The sequence below is a fragment of the Cuculus canorus genome, chromosome 7, assembly GCF_017976375.1.
Source record: "Cuculus canorus isolate bCucCan1 chromosome 7, bCucCan1.pri, whole genome shotgun sequence".
Lineage (NCBI taxonomy): Eukaryota > Metazoa > Chordata > Aves > Cuculiformes > Cuculidae > Cuculus > Cuculus canorus.
Window position 1 is genome coordinate 28,027,351 of NC_071407.1, and position 19,361 is coordinate 28,046,711.

A 19,361-nucleotide genomic window follows, 5' to 3' on the forward strand; every position below is an offset into this window, starting at 1 on the left:
GAGGTATCACACATACAAGGTCTGCTTAAATAAACCACAGTATGAGATGTGTAAAAGAAGCTCTAGATCACCCAGACCATGACCGGCCAGCAAATAATTGGTTTGCTAGTGTTTGCCTCCATAGATTTTACCTGGGGCAGAGGGGTTCCCAGCATCTCCCTTGTAAAAGCACCTTCTCCTAAGGGATGTTTTTCGCTTAATCTCCTTCATCCTTCCGTTTTTCGGTTTCCTTCCACCACCTCTCATTACATTTATCTGAATTCTCATTAAAAGTACATCCTTCTTTTCCATACAGTGAAACAAACAGACGTGGTTTTATTGAATAATTAATAAACTATCTTTTGGCTCTTTTATGACAGACTCTTCTACTTCAGGAGAAGCAACTGTTCACTGTTCTTACCTCTGACAAATGCTGCACAGACTGGCACCTCTGCTCTCCCTGGCTGGGCAGCAGCAACCTGGGAGAGGAAACCCCGAGTAATTGCACAGCCACAGCGCTGCCCTGTTCCCACTCGCTGACACAGGATGCTCACGTGGGAGGAAGCCATATCTCCTGATCTCTTCTTTAAAGCTGGGATTGCCTTGTGAAAGATGTATAAAGACTCTTGCAAGCTGCATCGCCACAGTACTGGACCAGACCAAGGCAGTGGCTATGGCAGGGCCATGCTGAATCCCCGTCCAGCCTGGCCATGCATCAGCTCTCAGGGATGCAAGGTGCAGGCAAGCGCAGAGGCAGAGCTTTAGGAAACATTTAGACACTCTCAGTGCCCATACTCAAGCAGCATTTAGGCTCATGGTTCTAGATATAGGTGTGTAGATACCAATTAAATCTTTCCCTTCCCACAGGGAAGAAGGTGCTGTAGCACAGCGTGTCAGTGCCGTGTGCTGCAAGCCTATCTCCCAAGCAGCTCCATAGCTCAGTACTGCAGAGTGGCCTGTCTGCTCTCTTTGCTCTGCAGTTATAATTTTACCCTGTTTTAAGACCTTTTGAACCACAGGAGAAGCCTGCTTGAGCAAAAAGCAGCTTGCTCCTTGCTTCGAGCTACAGCCTGGTCCAGCCAATACCTGCCCTTGCCTCTCACATGTGCTGGAGTGAGAGAGGGGCTCAACTCCTCTTTTCCTATGGCTGGTAGAATATTACTTTTTGTATCACCATAAAGCAAAGCTTTGGAGCAAAAGGGTTTTTCCTTGTCTCTCTCCAATGAGCATTAAGAATAGGCTCCAGCTTCCTGCTGCTGGGCATGAATATCACAGACCTTTATGCCTTCTTACCTTGGCCTCAACTTCAGTTATTCCGTTTAATTGGCAAGTTCTGCAGATGTTTCGCAGGACATCAGAAAAGACTGTGCACATACCGGATATAAATTCTTTTGAGGGGCCTTGTTATCTTTGCTAGAGTTCTTTTGTTCCCTTTCCTTGCCGGGATCAAACATTCACTCAGATGGAAATCCCGTGGTCTCTGCAAGGCAAAGCTTTATGTGTATTGTTAATGTGTGAGGGAGGCTGGTGTCACATTTGCTTGATCCTTCCACGCTACAGCAAGTCCCTCCTGTAATACCTTCTGTAGTTTTTATCATTATGCAGCTTAATGAAACTCAATGACCTGATGCTAAAGAAGCTTAAATCTGTTCATACTGCCTTCTTGCAGATTCGCCTGTAGATGAATAAAAGACCCCATTTTTAGGTCCATACTTACTGACGTGCTTTAAACTCATTCTTCATTACTTACAGCAATAAGCTTGTAGCAATATTCTGCCATTCTCTATGTCTGTGAAGGCAGAAGGTCCCTACAGCTCTCCCCCAGCAGCTGGAGGCTGATGCGCTGCTGTAACCAGGACCAGCCTCGGTGTTCACGTTGCACCAGAGATTCTCCTCTGGCGCTTGTTATCAGACTCATGCATTTCACAGGAATCCTGCCTGCCCCTGCCAGCAGCAACGCGGTTCTGTTCTAACAGGTCAGTGCCCGTCACATTTCTTTCATTACCTTTTAGCTATTCATTACACCCAGAAGACATCAGGATAGACCTTTCAAGCTCTGGTGTCAGCAGAATGAACAGCAAAGAACAAATGCTAACCAAGCTTAAGCTGACTTTCATTTTCTTTTAGAAAGCCTTCAGAAAGCCTTCTTTTTTCCACTTTCGCTCATGCAGTTTCTCTTAAGCATGGAGGAATATTTAAAAAGTCAAATCTCTATTTTTGGCCAGAAACTTCCAGCCTACCTACACTATTGACTCCAGAAATACAATTTTTTGTTATTCCCCATCTTCCATATCACCATTGAAAGCTGTTGCAGTCCTGAGATCGTTGTATTTTAATGCCGCATTATTACAGGAAGAGTTCAGCAGTTCAGAAAACTCAACACCTAAAACTTGCAAACAGAACTGACAAATTAAAAAACTTGTTCAAACACTTTTTTTATTAGTTAAAAAAAAATATTTCCACAATAAGTAGAGATCCCACGTGCCAGTGCAGATGGATGTGAGACACAGATCAGTGAGTCCAACCAAAACACACAGAGGGAGTGGGTTGGGAAGCCATGAGGGACTGCGGAAGGGGACACTCACCCTGGTACATGGCTGCACTTTACTTACAGTCGGAGGAGTCTGGCTTACATATATTGTATGATTGGTTTATGAGGGAGGTGAAAGGCTACAAGGCTGAATGTAGTTATTCTATGGAGAGCAGGATTTTCATGTTGTAGTGTCAGCTAAATTTCCATGTATGTTCTTGGAATGCTTTCTTTTGAGATAGAAGTCCCTAGGTTGATTAATTGCCTTCATTTTCACCCTATGGGAGAAGACAGACAGGAAAACAGTTAAATATTTCCAGTGGAAAACGTATATAAATAAAAAAAATATATAAATAAAATCAATGCTGGTAGTCATCACATAAAATCCCATAAACAACTACATAACAAGGATTGTATATGGTGGAGAAAATAAATGAATTATCCCTCCCTTCTGGGAACCAGACACACTCCTGCTGTAACTCAGACCTCTGGGGAAAATGAGGGCGTGATTTCAAACATGGCAGAAGTTGAGTTAATGCAGGGCCAGGCTGCCAGCGGCAGGAGTGTCCTGCTTTCTGCTGCAGTCTCTGCCTCCTGCCCTGACGTGCAGCCTGATATTAGCCCTTGGGCAGCCCTGAAGTCAGTTGGATTGGCAGGGTTCATTTTTGTGGCTGACATGGGCAGTGGTGATGGCTAGCAGAGAGTGGTAGGTGCAAGGTGAGACTTCTGGGAGCTTCAGGCACTGTGACAACAGTCTGAGCTTCAGAGAAGCTGAAAAATGGGGAGTTCAGGTGCAGACTAATGCAGGGCTTGTGGAGTAGGCAGCCAAACACCTTAGGACCAAAACTGTAAAGGAATTACTGTGTGAGAAGTGTTTGTCCATTTAAAGCGTCCATGTTAGACAATATGAGGTCATCCTCCCTTTTTCAAGAGCTGACGTTGGCCCAGAAACTGACATTTGACTCAGGGCTTCAAAAGAACATTGCAGAGTTCAAACATTAAAGTAACTAATATACATCTAAAAAAATCCGACTTGTTGTCAAAAAATCTAACCAGTTATCTAAAGCTCCTCTAAAGCATGGCTGCAGTCAGGGAAAAGGTATTCCATGTGATGCTGGGTGTCGTGGCTGCCCCATCCCTGGAGGTGTTCAAGGCTGGGTTGCAGGAGGCTTTGAGCAACCTGATGCAGTGGGACGTGTCCCTGCCCATGGCAGGGGGGTGGAACTAGATGATCTTTACAGTGCCTTCCAACCCAAACCATTCTATGATTCTACATATCCTATTCCTGATAGGACCACAGGATAACATTAACTATTATACAAGTATTTACACCCAAAAAAACACCCCAAACCAAGCAGCAATTTACAGTCTGTCAGATCTGTCACTCACGGCAACGTTTTAGTCCTGAAAAAGTAAGTGCCAAAAGCACAAACCAATGAGCTCAGGTTTGTCAAACAGCTCATGACAACGGGAATATTGATGGGCTTTACGTGTGGTAGAAAGCAAAGGTGAGATTGTCCCGGTGACAAGCAGTAACACAGACAAAGCACACGTGCAGGCTCGAGACCCCGGGGACCGTGGGGAGTCAGGGCTGTGGCATTGCTTACCTCTCCACCGCTGCCTGTGCTTGCTGCTGGGGCCCCCTCTCCCTCCATCCTCGGCTGCTCAGGCGGCTGCAGCGGTGCCAGGTCCTCCTGCCAAGTCACAAGAGAGATGTTTTTCCTTACTGCCACATGCAGAGTCATCGCCCTAATCTTAGACAGACTATTTGAGCAGACTGCGCGAAACGCGTTACACGCAGAAATAAAAAATCGTGTTTAGTAGATGTCAAATATTACTCAAAATCAATTTTTCAGGCAGCTTGGTAGAGCAGATGTCTGAAAAATAAGATTAAATTTCTTACAATCTGGTTTAGGGTCTTTTTCATATGGAAAATCACTTCTTTTTTCTGAAGTTTTCTTTCCTGTCCCTGAGACCAAACAGGAGTTTGACTCCTTTGGTGTGAAGAAATTTGAGAGGAACAAGTAAATTTACCTGGAGTAGGACAGATTATGCCTAGCCTTTCCCTAAGGAGTCATTGCATAGAATAACTAATACTAACTTCATGTATAGCAGCATTGTGGTAGCACTACAGTCATGCCTCGGATAAAATTTCATTATCAAAGGATAAGCTTCCGTTTGTGTCTGAAATCCAAGAATTTTCATAAGCACTTTGGGCTCTTTTAGCTACTCCCTCACATCTTTCAGCTACCTTCCTATTCAAAGAAGAAGATAAAAGACTGTATTACCAGGCAATTATTTTAAATGTGATTTGGGGAGCAAAGACAAAAATCCCGACCATCCTAGATGTGCACAGTGGACAGACAGCAGAAATGCACCTTTGTGGCATCAATCAGCAAGAGCAGGGGGAAGCAGAAATAGTGAGACCTCTATAGTCCAGCCCCAAATCACCAGAGAACTCTACTAAAATGACAAATCTTCTCTATATCTTATAGGATTGTCTTTAAAATAACAAATGCTTTCAATTTAAAGTATAGTATGTGCAGAAATGATAGTCCATAAAATATTCTGAAGATCAGTTTTAAAGCACTGAAAATGCACTGAGCCAGTCAGAGTTCAAGGAGTGTCTGGATGATGCTCGTAGTCATGCTGTTTAGTTACGTGCCCTGTGAGGGGCAGGGAGCTGGACTTGATGATCCTTATGTATCCCATCCAACTCAACATATTCCATGTTTCTCTTCTATGATTCTATTCCCTTTGAGCACACATGCCCAGCAGCATCCTTGAGTTTTCATTCTCTTTTCCCTTATAAAATCAGAGCCACTATAGCAGGAACCTGAGACACATACATCACATAAAGGGAAAGTGAATTTTGCATGGAAAAGGGATATATCATTCGAATCTCAATTTTTCGGAAACATGAAGCCACCACTTTCTCTGGTGCCACTGCTGATGTAGTGCAAAGAAAATATCCCTGTCAAACCTACTGTAAACAGAACTTTATGCTCCCTGTCTTTTGCAGAACTCCACTCTTCATTTTGGCGTGTCTTTGTTTTCCAGTCCAGTCCCAACTGTTCTCCACGGTAGAACAACCTGCTGCTTTTGGGACTGAATTAGAGAAGAAGAGGTGATTTGAAATAAAAAGGGGAAAAAAAAGGATATATTTCACAGAGTAACATATCTATAAGGTAAATCCCGTGAGAATTTAAGCTGAAAACTGGACTTCAGATCCATTTTTGGCATGAAGGGGAGCCAGGAGATGGAAGCACCACAACCTGTTTGTCCTGCCATAGGCCTCCTGCTCTCCATGTAAGCTGCTGTAAGAGATTGAATATTAGGACAAATTTCTTTCCTGAAAGAGTGATGAAGCATTGCCACAGGCTGCCCAGGGAAGCGGTGGAGTCTCCATCACTGGAGGTGTTCAAAGAACACATAGATGTGACACTTCGGGACACAGTTTAGTAGGCATGGTGGAGTTGGGCTGACGGGTGGTCTGGATGAGCTTCGAGATCTTTTCCAACCTTAATGGTTCTATGTTTCTATGCTTCTATGACATCAAATTGTTCATGTTGCACACACCAACTTCTGGTTTCCAGCTCCTGCAGGGACCTGCAGCTCCAATGAGCCCACCTAGTTACAGCCTTTTTGAAAGAAGTAAACCCTTGATGTCAGCAAACAGTGCTCCCTGCTTTGCATTTACGGAGACTGACCTGGCCTTGGGATCCAGTCTGTGGCTTCAAAACACTTGATGTGCATATAGGGCTGTATAAAGAGAACTACACCCTGTAACTTAAAAATGTACATTAGGTTAAAGGAGGTAAACAGCTTCAAATTGTATTTTAAAGCTTTATGAGCAGGTTTTTTGACTATTAGGCAGAAATAAAAGAAACCTGCAATGCAAGGCAATGACAATAGCTGCAACAGCCGGTGCTTTGTAGCATTTTTGCCCATGGGGTTACCACCTGCCACGTGAACCGGTGAAGGTGAAACAAAGGTGAGAGCCTAAGGCACGGAGCTGCACTGGGAAAACTGAGGGATAGCCCCTATGAACACAAGTGCAGTGCCCCCCACCTTTCTAATGGGAACGACCACCTATTCCTCTTGCGAGAGGGGAGCTCAGCTCTGGTGGGTGCAGAAACAGCCACAGAAAAGGGGATCCATTCCTCAGACACTGCATTTGAGAGCAATGGATGGGCTGAAGAATCCCTGTTTGGCTATTGTGCTGCTTGTTATATCTCTTAAATCCTTCTCTCTGCCAAGACTCTGCTCCAGAAGGATAAAAGTGACTCATCCATCTATTTTTAGAAAGGGAAGCAACCATGTTTCTGGAGAATGTTCGTAAACTGTGGAGGAACCAGCACAATCGCAGGATGAAGAGGTGTCAGGCTGTGCTAGGGACATCTTCTCACAGCCTTTTTCTCACGCGCTTCCCACCCTGCCCAGAATAGCCAGCATAAGATGAGGAAGAGCTGCATTCTTCAGCTGGGTGTTACCTGGCTGGGGATTTTGGTGGCTTGTCAGGGAAGAAATAAGCAGAGAACCATGAGATGTTAAGGGATGAAGAGCCAGAAATCCCTGGGTACCATCCCTAGCTACAACACTGACTGACAGTGTGATGCTGGGCAAGAAAGCAAGGGTGAAAAATCCAGTTTCTTTGGAGGACACCAAGAACTCTTACATTTTTTTAGTGTTCATCTGCTCAATAAAAGGCATAAAATGTTCTAAAGCAAAGGCATGTTGCAACCACGAAGTAATTAGTAATGCTCCACTTGCTCTGAAACAGGAGGCACAGTTTTTGCCCTCTCAGAAATGTTGTCTTAACAGAAGTATTTAAAATGAGAAATACTGACTTAGTTTGCTATGGGCTGCTTTCTTCAATTTTTTTTTTTTGCGGGGGGGGGAGATGTTTGAATCTTTTTGCCCAGAGAAGAGAGGAAAAACTAAGTAGTTGAACATAATAGTTAAGTGAAACACAAGACATTAAAATTCATTACAGGAATAAAATACAGGTTTTAAAATATTATATAGATATAAAAAATGTATTTGTATATAGAATATATATGACATAGAAGATTTATGATATATAAAATACAATATTTCTCTAAAGTTATGAAATATAGTTACATATTCAGATATCACCAATAAAAAATTCAACAAATCAGGACCTGCCTTTTATAAAAATATTCCTACACAATGTTAAGAGGTCTTAAATAGAGTGCACTATAGGCTTGAATATATTTGTAAAAGCCGACATTAAAGGTCCACAGATTTTGGGTGAAAAAAAAAAGTTAATGGCAATTTGATTATTCAGATTTCTCTGTTTCACAGGTTCTATGAAATTCCCTTTTTCAGCTCAGTGACAGTGCTGTATGTTCTACTGTCTGAGTCCATAGAGGAAATGGAATTTATATTTTTATCCATAGTATGTTATAGGCCAATGTTTTGGGGTTTCTTTTGCCATCCCCCCAAATTTCTGAGATAAACAGCCTTGTCAGGATTATCTTCCTTATCTAACAGAGAAAGTACACAGAGTCTAAATGTTGGATACTGAAACATTACTCAGCAAAATCTCAACAAATTCAGTGGTAGCAAGATTTCTTTTATCGTCATTATTATTTTAACGCTGTAGAGGAGACCAGACACTGGCAACCTAACCGACTACAAATTTAACAGCCCACAACAGGACATCAGTTGCATAAGGCAGAGAAATGTTGAGTCTCCTGTAATGTTCTTGACCTTGGGCACTGGAGCAAAAGCAATTCTACTTGGCGGTATCCCCAAACCACTCCCTTGTAAGCCCTCAGGCAGTCTGACAAGTCCTATGGATGGGCTGTCCTGGATGGGTTTTGGGCAGAATGTGCTTGGAGTGATGCTGACAGCTCTGACTAAGAGGTCAACCTGTGATTAAAGCAAGCAAACCCACCAATGGGACAGACAGACAACTATGTGGCTTTGTCCTGCCTACAAATTCAGATGGACTCTTGGGATAGCTTTGTTTTCATCCAGCTCACAGCCAGACTCTCTTAGGTTTTCCTGGGGATGCTTATACAAATAACACATATATAATAATATTTACATTATAATCCTACGGGATTACTGGGGTACAGCCTTCAGCCATGGAGCTCACTCACAGTCTTGTAGACTTCATGGCTTCACCAGCGCTGTTAACATCTATTCTGAATGTGAAAAATGTATGTCTGGATGCACTAATGAGACTGAGAGGGAAGCACACAAAACATGCTCATTGGCAGAGTATCCCTTTCCACGCTGCTTTTCAGTCTTCCCAGCTCCATGGGGTGCAGAACAGTAGGACTGGGATACATCACTGCATCAGTGAGGTACAGTGAAGCTTGAATACACAGGATAAAGCTTGAATACAGAAGGGAAGAGTTTCAACTATTAATTCTACTTAATTGTAAGCTAGTTTGGCTGTTGATTTCCCTGCTCCTCCTGCTTAGCATCTCTGCCCTCAGTGGCTTCAGATGCTCTTGGTTGCTTTCTCTTATATGACACTCACCCTGCCCAAATTAACTTAAACAGGGAGGTCACTCAACAGTTTCTGTTTCTAATGCCTTCAATGCAAATGCATTACCGTCAGTGGTGTTGCAGGGTTTAAGCAAACAAAATTAAGGCCATGGATGTCAAAGGTTCATATTCAAAATGTGCAGTGGTTATGAAAGCAATTAGCTGCGGTACGGGCATGGTACACGTGTGCTAGATCAAGCACAGAGAGAAACGATGTGATCCAACGAACGCACCCAACGGTTGCACATAGCTGACAACTGCTCAGATAATTAATGGAGTGAAATAAAAAAGCTCAAACCCAATTCAAAATGACAGCCATGAGCTAAAGCATTTAAAAACTGGCAAGGCAAATAGATCTAAAGGGAAGATCTAGGTGGAGGGTGTAGGAAAGCATCAGCTACCGGGGAAATTCCTCCAGTCCCCGAGGGACATTTTGTGAGAGAGTGTGTGTGTGTGTAAGTACACGCACTTGTCGCCAGCCATGTGGTGTCTGCAATGCAGCAAACTTTGTGCTGTGTCATGCAGACGAAGAATTAATCCTCTTCTAAGACAAGGATGTTTAGTGGGTGGTTATCTCACTGAAAGTCCACCCCAGGGACTGAGATAGGGGCAGATCCACAGGCAAAACAGTATTGACGGGTCTCATTCCTTCGCACATCAGAAGAACTGTGGAACATTTATACCCTTCATATATTTTTTCCTTAATACTTAAAACGTGCTCCAAACCAGTCAACGCTTTGTTGTACTCGGTTAGCAGTGACCAGGCCAGTGCCAGAGCCCTGACAGGTGGTGCCGATACTGCTCAAGGTTGCCCTTGTCTGGAGCTTGACACTCCCCTGCAGGCACAGAGCTACTTCAGCCCCGCGTCCTTCTGCCTGGCTCTGAGCACTCCCACTGAGGACAGCAAGAAGCAGTGGGCTGCCAACCGCCCCACGTGTCTCCACATTTCAGTGCCTTCCATATTCCGCGAAGGACTGGATACTCCCCATGGCCAGGATCGTCATCTGATACACCCCTGGAGCTCAGCCACCCCGCAGCTGCTGCCCCGAGCAAAACTTAACCCAGAATCCTTAGACTTCCCCACTCCTTCCCAGTATGTGTCTGCCACTGATCCCAGCTGTCAAATACACAGATTAAATGTCAACAAGCTCTCCATAATTGATATTAATACTGGGAACGCTGAGCTGGGGACATGCCTCCTAGGCCACTCAGCTCCCCAGATTCGAGCCATCCTGTAGCGCTGCTCAGTGCTCACCACAGATCCACACAAATCCCCTGGTGTTTGAATGACCCCTCCATAAAGCCAGCAGGGAACAACAGTGGAGATAGTTGAAAACAGTAATAAGGCAATTGCTCATTGCAATTAAAAAGGAGGAAGACAGGATGGAGCATGAGCAAGTCTCAGGACTGGATGCAATAGCACCTTCAGACTTCAAGGGCTGAAACACTTGTGTGTAATTTCAGCATTGCAAGATTTTAACAGTAGGCATTTGGGGTTTTTTAACCACCAAACATTATCACTCTTCTTAATGTGTCTGCAATGGGTCTCTCAAATGCACTACAGTGCCCGGTGCTGCTCTTGGCAGCCTCTGGCTCTGTTTCCATTAGCAAATTGCAGACCACAACAGGAGCAGATCTGGACAGAAAAGAGCTGGTGCCAAGAGCCCAGCAGAACCCCTCTGCTCCTTTCAGGGCCTTCACTCCGCAGCAGCTCTGGCCCCGTGGCCATTGACCATTAGCAGCTGGGATGCACTCAGTGCTCCATCTTCCATGTCATTGCTATCCAAAAGCTGCCCAGTGGATGCTGCTGGAGTATGGTGAGTGGGAGTGAGTGGAAGATTGGCCTAAGTAGAGTTGACAACCCCACTCTTTCACAGAAACAAACATTTTTCCTGAATTTATCTGTCCTGTGACTTCTTTTGCCTTGCTTTTCTCCTCCCATTTTCATTCCACTTCCCACCTCTAGTACCAGGCATGACACCAGGATATTGTACCCAAAGCAGTTACCTGGCTCTCTGGCTTTGTCTGCCCTTTGGTGTGGGACACACTCCACTTTTCTATTTCTTGATCAATCCCCATTTTAACTCTAAGCAGGTCAACATTGACGGAAGACACCAGAAAGACAGTTCAGATGCTTTAACCCTCTGGAAAACTCCTGGCTTGTATGTATTACCTGCAGTCTGTATAACCCAGAACCACCTACAGGATGGAGGAATCGCTGATTTTCTAAGGGGCTGTTTGCACAAGGATGGAAACAGATAATATCAGCTGGTTTGAGCTGTGAAATTACCACCTGTAAGTGGTAGCTCATTAGCCTTTGAGGGAGGGCTCTCACTTAGGACTAAGTGGGAAGAGGATTGCTGCTGTTCAGTCCTTGCTAGAAGCGGGGACAGGTCAGTATCTGCAGGACAGATTCCTACTGTCAGCAAATTCCTAGTTCTCCTGGTTCAACCACTCCACACTCAGCCAGTCAAAAGGTAGGAGGGGGTAGTCTGGCCTTGTGGAATTAAGACTCGCTGCACTCCTACAGCCTAATTGCTATTCCCTGTGGGAGTAGAGATTAATCTTATCCCAAAGGCTTAGCAGAACTTCTGTATCTGCCCTTTTCACATGCTTTCAGGAGGACATTTTACATCACTCATAACTGCTGTTCTCCTCTTTTGTTAGGCTATTCTCTCAGGGTTTATATGGTGTGTAGAAGTTTTGTTTCACATCACAATGTGTTTACGTGCAGGTCAGGAAATTCATCAGCCAACTGTCTGAACAATTAAAGCAATTTTGGCTGGCCTTGCTTTGCTTTGATTCTGGGTTTGGGTTTGTGGTGACTCATCTAGCTCGTGTCGCTCTCCACCCCATTGACCGCAGCTCTCTGAAGAGGGGAAGTGCAGCCGGGCTCACTAAAGAGCTGCCAGATATTAGCCTCATGGACTGTACAAATCGTTGCTGTTTGCTACCAGCTGCTGAAAGCATTTTCTGTAATGATCGACTTTGCCTTCACCCAGGGAGCTGTTGTGCTCCTTCTGCCTCTTAATCCCCTCACCTGAAGTGACCCAGTTTTTCAAATTCGGCAGGGGGACAGAGGATGCCTTGTCTGAATCTGGCTTAATCCGCGCACAATTTGTGACGCAGCTTTTATCTACAATCACTTGGTTGTTGTCAAAATCAGCACAAAGCAGGGCATGAGGGTCAGGTGCTCTGCTGGGACGGGGCATTGCCAGAATTGCTGCTACTCGCTGCTGCCAGGGCCAGGGCCAAGGCTCTGTGTTGCATAGGCACCAGCCAGGTGTAAAGACAAGCAATGAGCTCTGCTCCTTTCACACCCCAGAGCTCCGACTCCGGCTAGATGCTCGCTGGCCTTGTTTCTGCTCAAAGTCCCTGCAAAGAAACACTTTTCTACCTTCATATGAGAAGGTGGAGCCAGACTCGTGCCAGCAGTGCTCACTGATAGGATGGGACCAATTCGATTAATGTGTCCATCTGAACACAAGAAAACATTTCTTTATTTTTTTTCTTTTTTTTTTTTTACTGTGAGGGTGGTCAAATGCTGACACAGGTTGCCCAGGGACATTGTCGAGTCTCCATTCATGGAGATATTCAAAATCCAACTGGACACAGTCCTGGGCAACCTGCTCTCGTTGACCTTAAAGGAGAAGGACTAGATGATCTCAAGATGTCCATTACAAATTAAATTCTGTGACTAAATATTAAGCATTATGTAATAATATTAAGCATAGTATAAAAGGAGATACTGATGAAAACCTCTCACTGAACAGGTAAAACCACCAACTATAAGCATTTGCACACACTTGTGTAATCCAAAGACAACTCTTCTGTCCTGTCCATTACTGAAGACGCAAACATACCTTTTTTACAACTCCTGTAGTAGCCACGATGGTCTCTGCTCCTTCTACAGTCTTGTTTGCCACTGTGTTCACGCTGGCTACTACAGCTTCTCCCACCACATTGGCCTGCTCTTTGGTCTTCTCGGCAACTGGAATTTCAACAAAAGCAGAAAGTCAATAAACCAGGCACTGCCAAAACACTGTTAAATTCACTGGGATAGCAAAATGACTGCATCAAGGCAAGTGAAGACTGGCCCCGGCACAGTCCTTATTTCGATTTTCTGTGTGAGATCACACCTGAATTTAGATCCTGAGGGCTCGTGTCACTGAAAATGCTGCTAAGAGGGCAACACTGTAGCCTGTCAGTCTTTGTAGGCAATTGGAGAATGAAAAAAAATCACTGTAAGATACTATGAGACAATTGTGCAAATGAGGTATTTTGCATTGCAGACTGGATATGCCCAGTCTCTGGGTACCTTCTGTTTGATTTAATACACCTGGGTAGGGAAAATAAAACAGTTTTGTCATTAAATACTCCAGGAAAAGGATCCCTTCATCTCTCTTCCAGGCAGTTCAAAAGGCTGCCCAGCCTTGGAGCTTGGGATACTCTGGAAGATTCCTTAGGGTCCCTGAATCTGTGACTGTCTGACAGGAGACTCTCAAAGACCACAGTTTTGGCCTGAGAGGAACTGGTGTAAGTAAATCCCCTCTGCATGCTGGGCAGCACTCTTGGCACTATGCAATGTCTAAACTGCTGTGAAACACCTGAGACTGACTAGTATTTCTTCAATTTTGTTTGACCTCCTCTACTGATTAAATATTTTCTCCCATCCATGTGCATTGCAAATGCCAGACTCCGAACGTCTTTATCAGAGGTCCCGCAAAACATCACAGATTTCCACATCACTCTCAGGGCTGTGCTCTTACCTGAAGTCACACTTTGCACTACGCCTTCCTTGGTTTTGGTACCTGTAAAAGGAAACACATAGTCCATCAGTGCTACCTGGCAAAGAACCCTCTTGTTTCTGGACGTGGATGGCTTTCTGTTCTCACTAGATGCAGTGGGGAGACCCGGTGCTGTCGGCACCTCCTGCTAAGACACAAGACATTTTTAGAGCCGGCATGAGGGTCCAGCTTCCTTCCTCAGTGAAGTCAATGAGTACCTTTGTGTTGGGAGCTGGAGAACTTCAACCATAAATGGTCTGGAGGTGCCTAGACCTGAAAAATCCTGATTATAATGTGTTTAAGTAGGAAAAATTGTCCCTGAAATATTTCCAGAATGAAAACAACAGTTGAGTGTAGGTACATCAATGTTAAGCGAACTGTAAAAATGAATGTTTATTAAGTGACCTGGTGAAGTCTCACCCACTTCAGACTTTCAAGATGTGAAGTCCCAGCTGTGACTCTCCCTTGCCTTACAGCAGGTCATTTAAAGCCTAGTTCTATATGTCTAATAAAGAGTCTGGAGAAACTTGAGGCTGAATTTACAGAACACCACGCTGCTACTACATACCTACCTACCAGATTTCCATTTTGGTGCCTCAGCCTGCTCACAGAGATACACAGAATGCAGATGGTTTTATCTCAAATTATGAAAGTACACCATACGTATGCTTATACTATAATTTATCTTGCTGGTCTCAAGGCAGAAAATCTTACAGGATGCAAGGGCATCCAGTCTGCAACACAAGTAGTCCATTGCAACACGGGTAGCCCTCGTGTGATAATTCATCTCTGCTGTTTTCCTCCAAGCTTGAAGTGATAAGCTATGCATCCCTTCTGTTGGTATCCTGCAGCATGGATGTCTGATCATACGGTAGATGCGCAGCCCCCATGCTTTTTCACATTACAGAATTAAAGGATAAAATTTATCTCTGGTGGAAGTTAAATAAACACTTGCCAAAAGGTTGCACAAGCCCCACTTTACTATGTTTTGTAAATCATCTGCAGCTATAGCTCTTTCCAGGTTTCCCATACTGGCACAACAAAAGGATTTTTATGGCCAGCTGTCAAAATGATAGAAATAGAGAGCCAGTCAGATCTTTAAGTCCAGAGGTGCTGGAACATCCCTGGGTGTGGTGGGAGAAATCAGCTGCAAACCGCACCTCATTCTCACTAACAGCCTGAGAACAAAACAGGTGCAGTGCCCTGATATCAGCAGATCCAGCCCTGCTCTGTTCTGCCTGATATGTGTTACGTATTATTGAATGTAATTCTCAATTGTTGGTTTATTTTGGTGGCTGTAACGGTTGCCTGGGTCAGAACAAAGCTCTTCTATTACAATGTGCCCTCAACACTACTCTCCACCCTTCTGAACTGTGTTCAATCTCAAGAGATGAAATCTTTGTGTTTTATACTTGTTACTGCTGTAAATTGCAGTTTCTAATGCTGCACATGATACGTGTGCATGGCTATAAACTGGCTTTAATGATGATGCCTATGATATACAAACGTGTACAGAAGCACAGCAGTGAGCAGAGTCTCAGGCCATGAACACGGGCTCCTGAATGGCCCACTGTACAATTCAGACCTCATCCTGCTTCAGCATCCCTCCCGATGCCATTAATAAGACTGCCAAAATATTGATTTGACGTACAAGGTCTTCTCACATCAGACACAGCTGTTCAAGCTTAGCCTTTCTTTCCTGTTCTTTTTTTTGGTCAAAGAATAGTTGTTCAGTAAGCAAAGCGTATAGTTTTCTGTACTAGTCTCCATATGCTCCAGTTTTGCTGTAAACATTCTTAGTGAAACAAGAGCTGTACTATACATTTTTTTACCAGACTTTTGATTTAACATGACTATCTGGTCTTGATTCTTTTGCAGGGGTGTGGGTGGGCACCACATTTTCTGATAGAAAATCATTCCAGAAAGGAGGGATGCAGGCAGAAGAAGAATAGCCAAATACATTTCGCAACAGAAGCAATGGCAGCAGTCAGTGCCACTGCCGCAGCTTGGGAAGAGCTTGCCTCATCTCCCTAACTCACTCTCCTGACCACACCCAATGACTCAGGCTCAGCATCCATTATGCACCAGATGAAATCCGACCTTCCGGCGCATACCCTTGCCAGCAACCCGCATCTGTTGAATCGGAAAGCAATCACCTGATGCTCAATCTCATTTCACTCATTAGTCCTCGCCTGCAGTGGCTTGTGTACACAGAATTAAAAGTTCATGCATCCTGCCTCTTCGGAGTGCTGTGAGTCATCCGCAAGAGCTGTGGTGTTGAAAGGGTGTGACCAAGGTGGTGGAGTACTGTGCAGTGGGAAGGGTTGTTGCAGAATCCTAGAATCATAGAATAGTTAGGATTGGAAGGGACATTAAAGATAATCTAGTTCCAACCCCCCTGCCATGGGCGGGAACATCCCACTACATCAGGGGGAAAAGGATATTATGTACGTAGAAAAGGATATTATGATGTGCTGCAAGTCCTGCAGGAGTTCATGCTGGAATCATTTCATTTAAGTAGAGCTTGTTGCGTTGGGGCTTTCTGTGACATGCATCATTGAAAGCCATTTCAGAACTAGAAGTGCGTTCTTTGTTGAGGCTTCCTGAACTACAGTATTAAACAGTACTAATGACCTTATTTATACTCAGTAGTCTGATGCAGCTTTGCATTAGCTTCATTAATTAACTTCACGATGACTTATTTCCCTACTTAAACCAAATAAAAAAGACAGCCCATCGAATCAACTTCTGGATACACATTAACTGTGCAAGAACCCACAGCCACTTCAGTATACGCAGTTACAACGCAAGAAGAGGCTGCGAGGCTGTGATTTTACTAAGTGCAAAGGTGGCCCATGCTACAGGACTTTTGTCTCTTTCTGCACCCTCTCCTGTAACCCTACACATGGGGCAAGCCAGGCGGCAGCGCAGGAGCCCCCCGCGATCGTGACTGCCCCAGCGATGGCAGCATCTCCAACCAGCCGCGCTGTGAGCCGCATTGCAGGGCTGGCACAGGAGGGAGGCACCTCGGGATCTGGCACTGGTTGGGGGAACAGAACTTGTGTGGCTCAGAGAAGAGGGACAAAATGGCCACAGAGCCCAATGACACCGTCCGCTCCTGATGGATGCCTCTAAATGCGTATTTTTTAGTCCTGGGGCAGCAGCAAGTGACTCACCAGACTTGGTAGCTGAGCCCAGACACCTGGAATCCTCCTTGGAGAGTCAGTGAGAAGTTAACACAAACCTGAGTAAAAGTCAGAGACCCACTTCATCCACCCTAGGCTTTGGTGTTCACCCTCACCCCACTCCTGACTTTCTGAAAAGACCCTCCAGCTTTTACACAAATATTATTTTCTCTTGGCATCACATAATGCTCCAGACCAAGCTGCTAGGATAGTGCTCTGCAAAGAAAGGAGCAAGGAGGGAACAGTTCAGGTCTCTGATTAACCCTTCCTGTGTCACAGAGTGAAAAAAAGTGGCACAGCAACATCCTAATCGCTCCAATTTTAACTGATATACCTGGCCTCCACCGTCTCTATTTAAAAATAAGTTCTCTGAGCTAATCAGCATCTGGCCTTTACTTCTCCTGCCTTTGGAAGGCTGAATATTCTCCAAAGGGCTGAGCATCCCCTGGTGTGCAACAGGAACCAAATCAGCCTCAAGGCAAAGCACTGTCCAGTGCATGACAGGGCAGGAATTTGTGTATTAAAAAAGCAAAACAACAAACCAGAAAAATAACAGGAGAAACCACTTTGTATTCATCTTGATCCTTATTTTATCCTCATTTAATCCTCATTCAGAGATCGATCTTTTAAGAAGGGTTTTAGAAAACTTCACTGAAAAGTTTAGAATCTCATGTGCCCTCATTTCTGTGCAAATATGAAAACCAGGTCAGAGGATGGAGACATACAACACGAACAGCAGAATTACATATAAAAATGTGGAACAATCCTTTCTGGCAATACTCAAATCAGTTAGCAGCTGGAACAGTAGGGAAGACACAATTTGCCACATAGACTTGACATTTCAGAGGCTGGTGTTTTGGTTCCTGTCATTAGTTTAATTAGCAGGGATGCTGTTTATCTTTTTTCTTGCAAGTCAGCTTCAAATTGAAATGTGAGCAGTTACCTGTGTTCATTTACAGCATGCCAAGGCTTAAAATTTCAGGATGAAGACATTACCAGATCTGCTTTGTAACGTACAACATGTATCTGCAGCTATTGTCAATAAGGCTGCTTTAAATATAGTAGCTACGTACAGCTGCGGATGTTGTAGCACGACAGCAGAAAGAGCCCTGCATGCAAACTTTCCTGCTAAGCCCCTCCTTTCTCCCACATGCAACAAACAAAATGCTGTGTGAGGTGCAGTAATCAGTATTGAGAAGCTAAGATTTGGCAGAATTTATTGTATATGGAATATCAGACCACCCAGCCATTTAATCGTATGCAGCAGTGAAGAGAGAAAGTTTTGAGAGTGACCTTGAACGGGGAGGTTTCTGACAGAGGACATTAACTGTGAGAGGTCTCCAGCAGGACATGAGGCGTGCTGTTTTTCAGATCCCATTCTTTGGGCAAAATGAATTGGATGTCTCTTGCAAAGCAAGATTAATGTGCGCATGAGGAATGAAACAGGTCGGTGAACAAAAGAAGGAGTTCAGGATAAAAGGGTATGTTTGTGGGTAAACACACATTTTGCAATCCCTGTTTAGTAACAGTGCTGCTCTCAGGGACCTCCTCAGCATCTCTCTCACAGCATGGAGGTGAGGCAGAGACCGGCAGAGCTTGGATGCTTGGAGAGTGAGTGACTCACCCCGCAAACAACCAGCGAACAGTCATAACGGAAACCTTACACCTGAGCATATGCTCCTTAACATCACAATAATTCTGTCCCCCTTGAAATAGCAGCCGGTACTGTCTAATTTGCAGTTGGGGAAACTGAGGCAGAAGGAGCATGTGGCACCCCAGGCTTACACAACAACTCTGTGACAAAGCTGAGGATGCTATTCAGGTATCCTGCCATTCATTCCCAGGCTTTAGCCACAATATAATTTCCCTGGGGTTTCTCAGGGACAACTTGTGCGGCAGTTCATGCTCAAATGTAGATTGAAAATAGTTCTGTCTTACCTACATACATCACCCCTTCTTTAGTCTTCTCTGCAGCCTCCGTCACTCCCTGCTTGGTCTTTTCTGCAGCAGCTACCACACCTTCTTTAGCAATGGAGAAACCTTTCTTAAAGACATCCATTCTTGACACTTGCTAGGGATGATCCAAGTGAGAGACAGCAGCAAAAAGCACCTCAAGACAGGGACTGCAATATGCACCCTTACCCTCAGTGGATTCTTGGTTTCTCTGCCAGTCTCTGCCTTGCTCTTACTTCTCTGCTGGACGAAGGCAGTGTGGAAAACCTCACAGCCTTTCCCGGTTCTTATTGATGAAGTGCGCTGCAATGTAGCCAATGCCTGTGAACAGCTGATACTGAAATATTAATGATACAGATCTGCTTGGACAGATTTAAGACGGGAGGGGGAGAGGAGGAGGAG

At 44.5% G+C, this 19,361-nt stretch overlaps 1 protein-coding gene across 1 annotated transcript; it reads right to left on the reverse strand.

Moving 5' to 3' along the window:
- Positions 1-2,398: 2,398 nt before the first annotated feature.
- Positions 2,399-19,224, reverse strand: SNCG (synuclein gamma). Its single transcript, XM_009567523.2, has 5 exons — positions 18,945-19,224; positions 13,804-13,845; positions 12,898-13,025; positions 4,117-4,203; positions 2,399-2,787 (listed from the first exon to the last, which is right to left on the reverse strand). Exons 1-5 carry the CDS (start codon positions 19,063-19,065, stop codon positions 2,767-2,769), a joined length of 399 nt encoding a protein of 132 aa, XP_009565818.1. The 5' UTR covers positions 19,066-19,224; the 3' UTR covers positions 2,399-2,766.
- Positions 19,225-19,361: the final 137 nt, after the last annotated feature.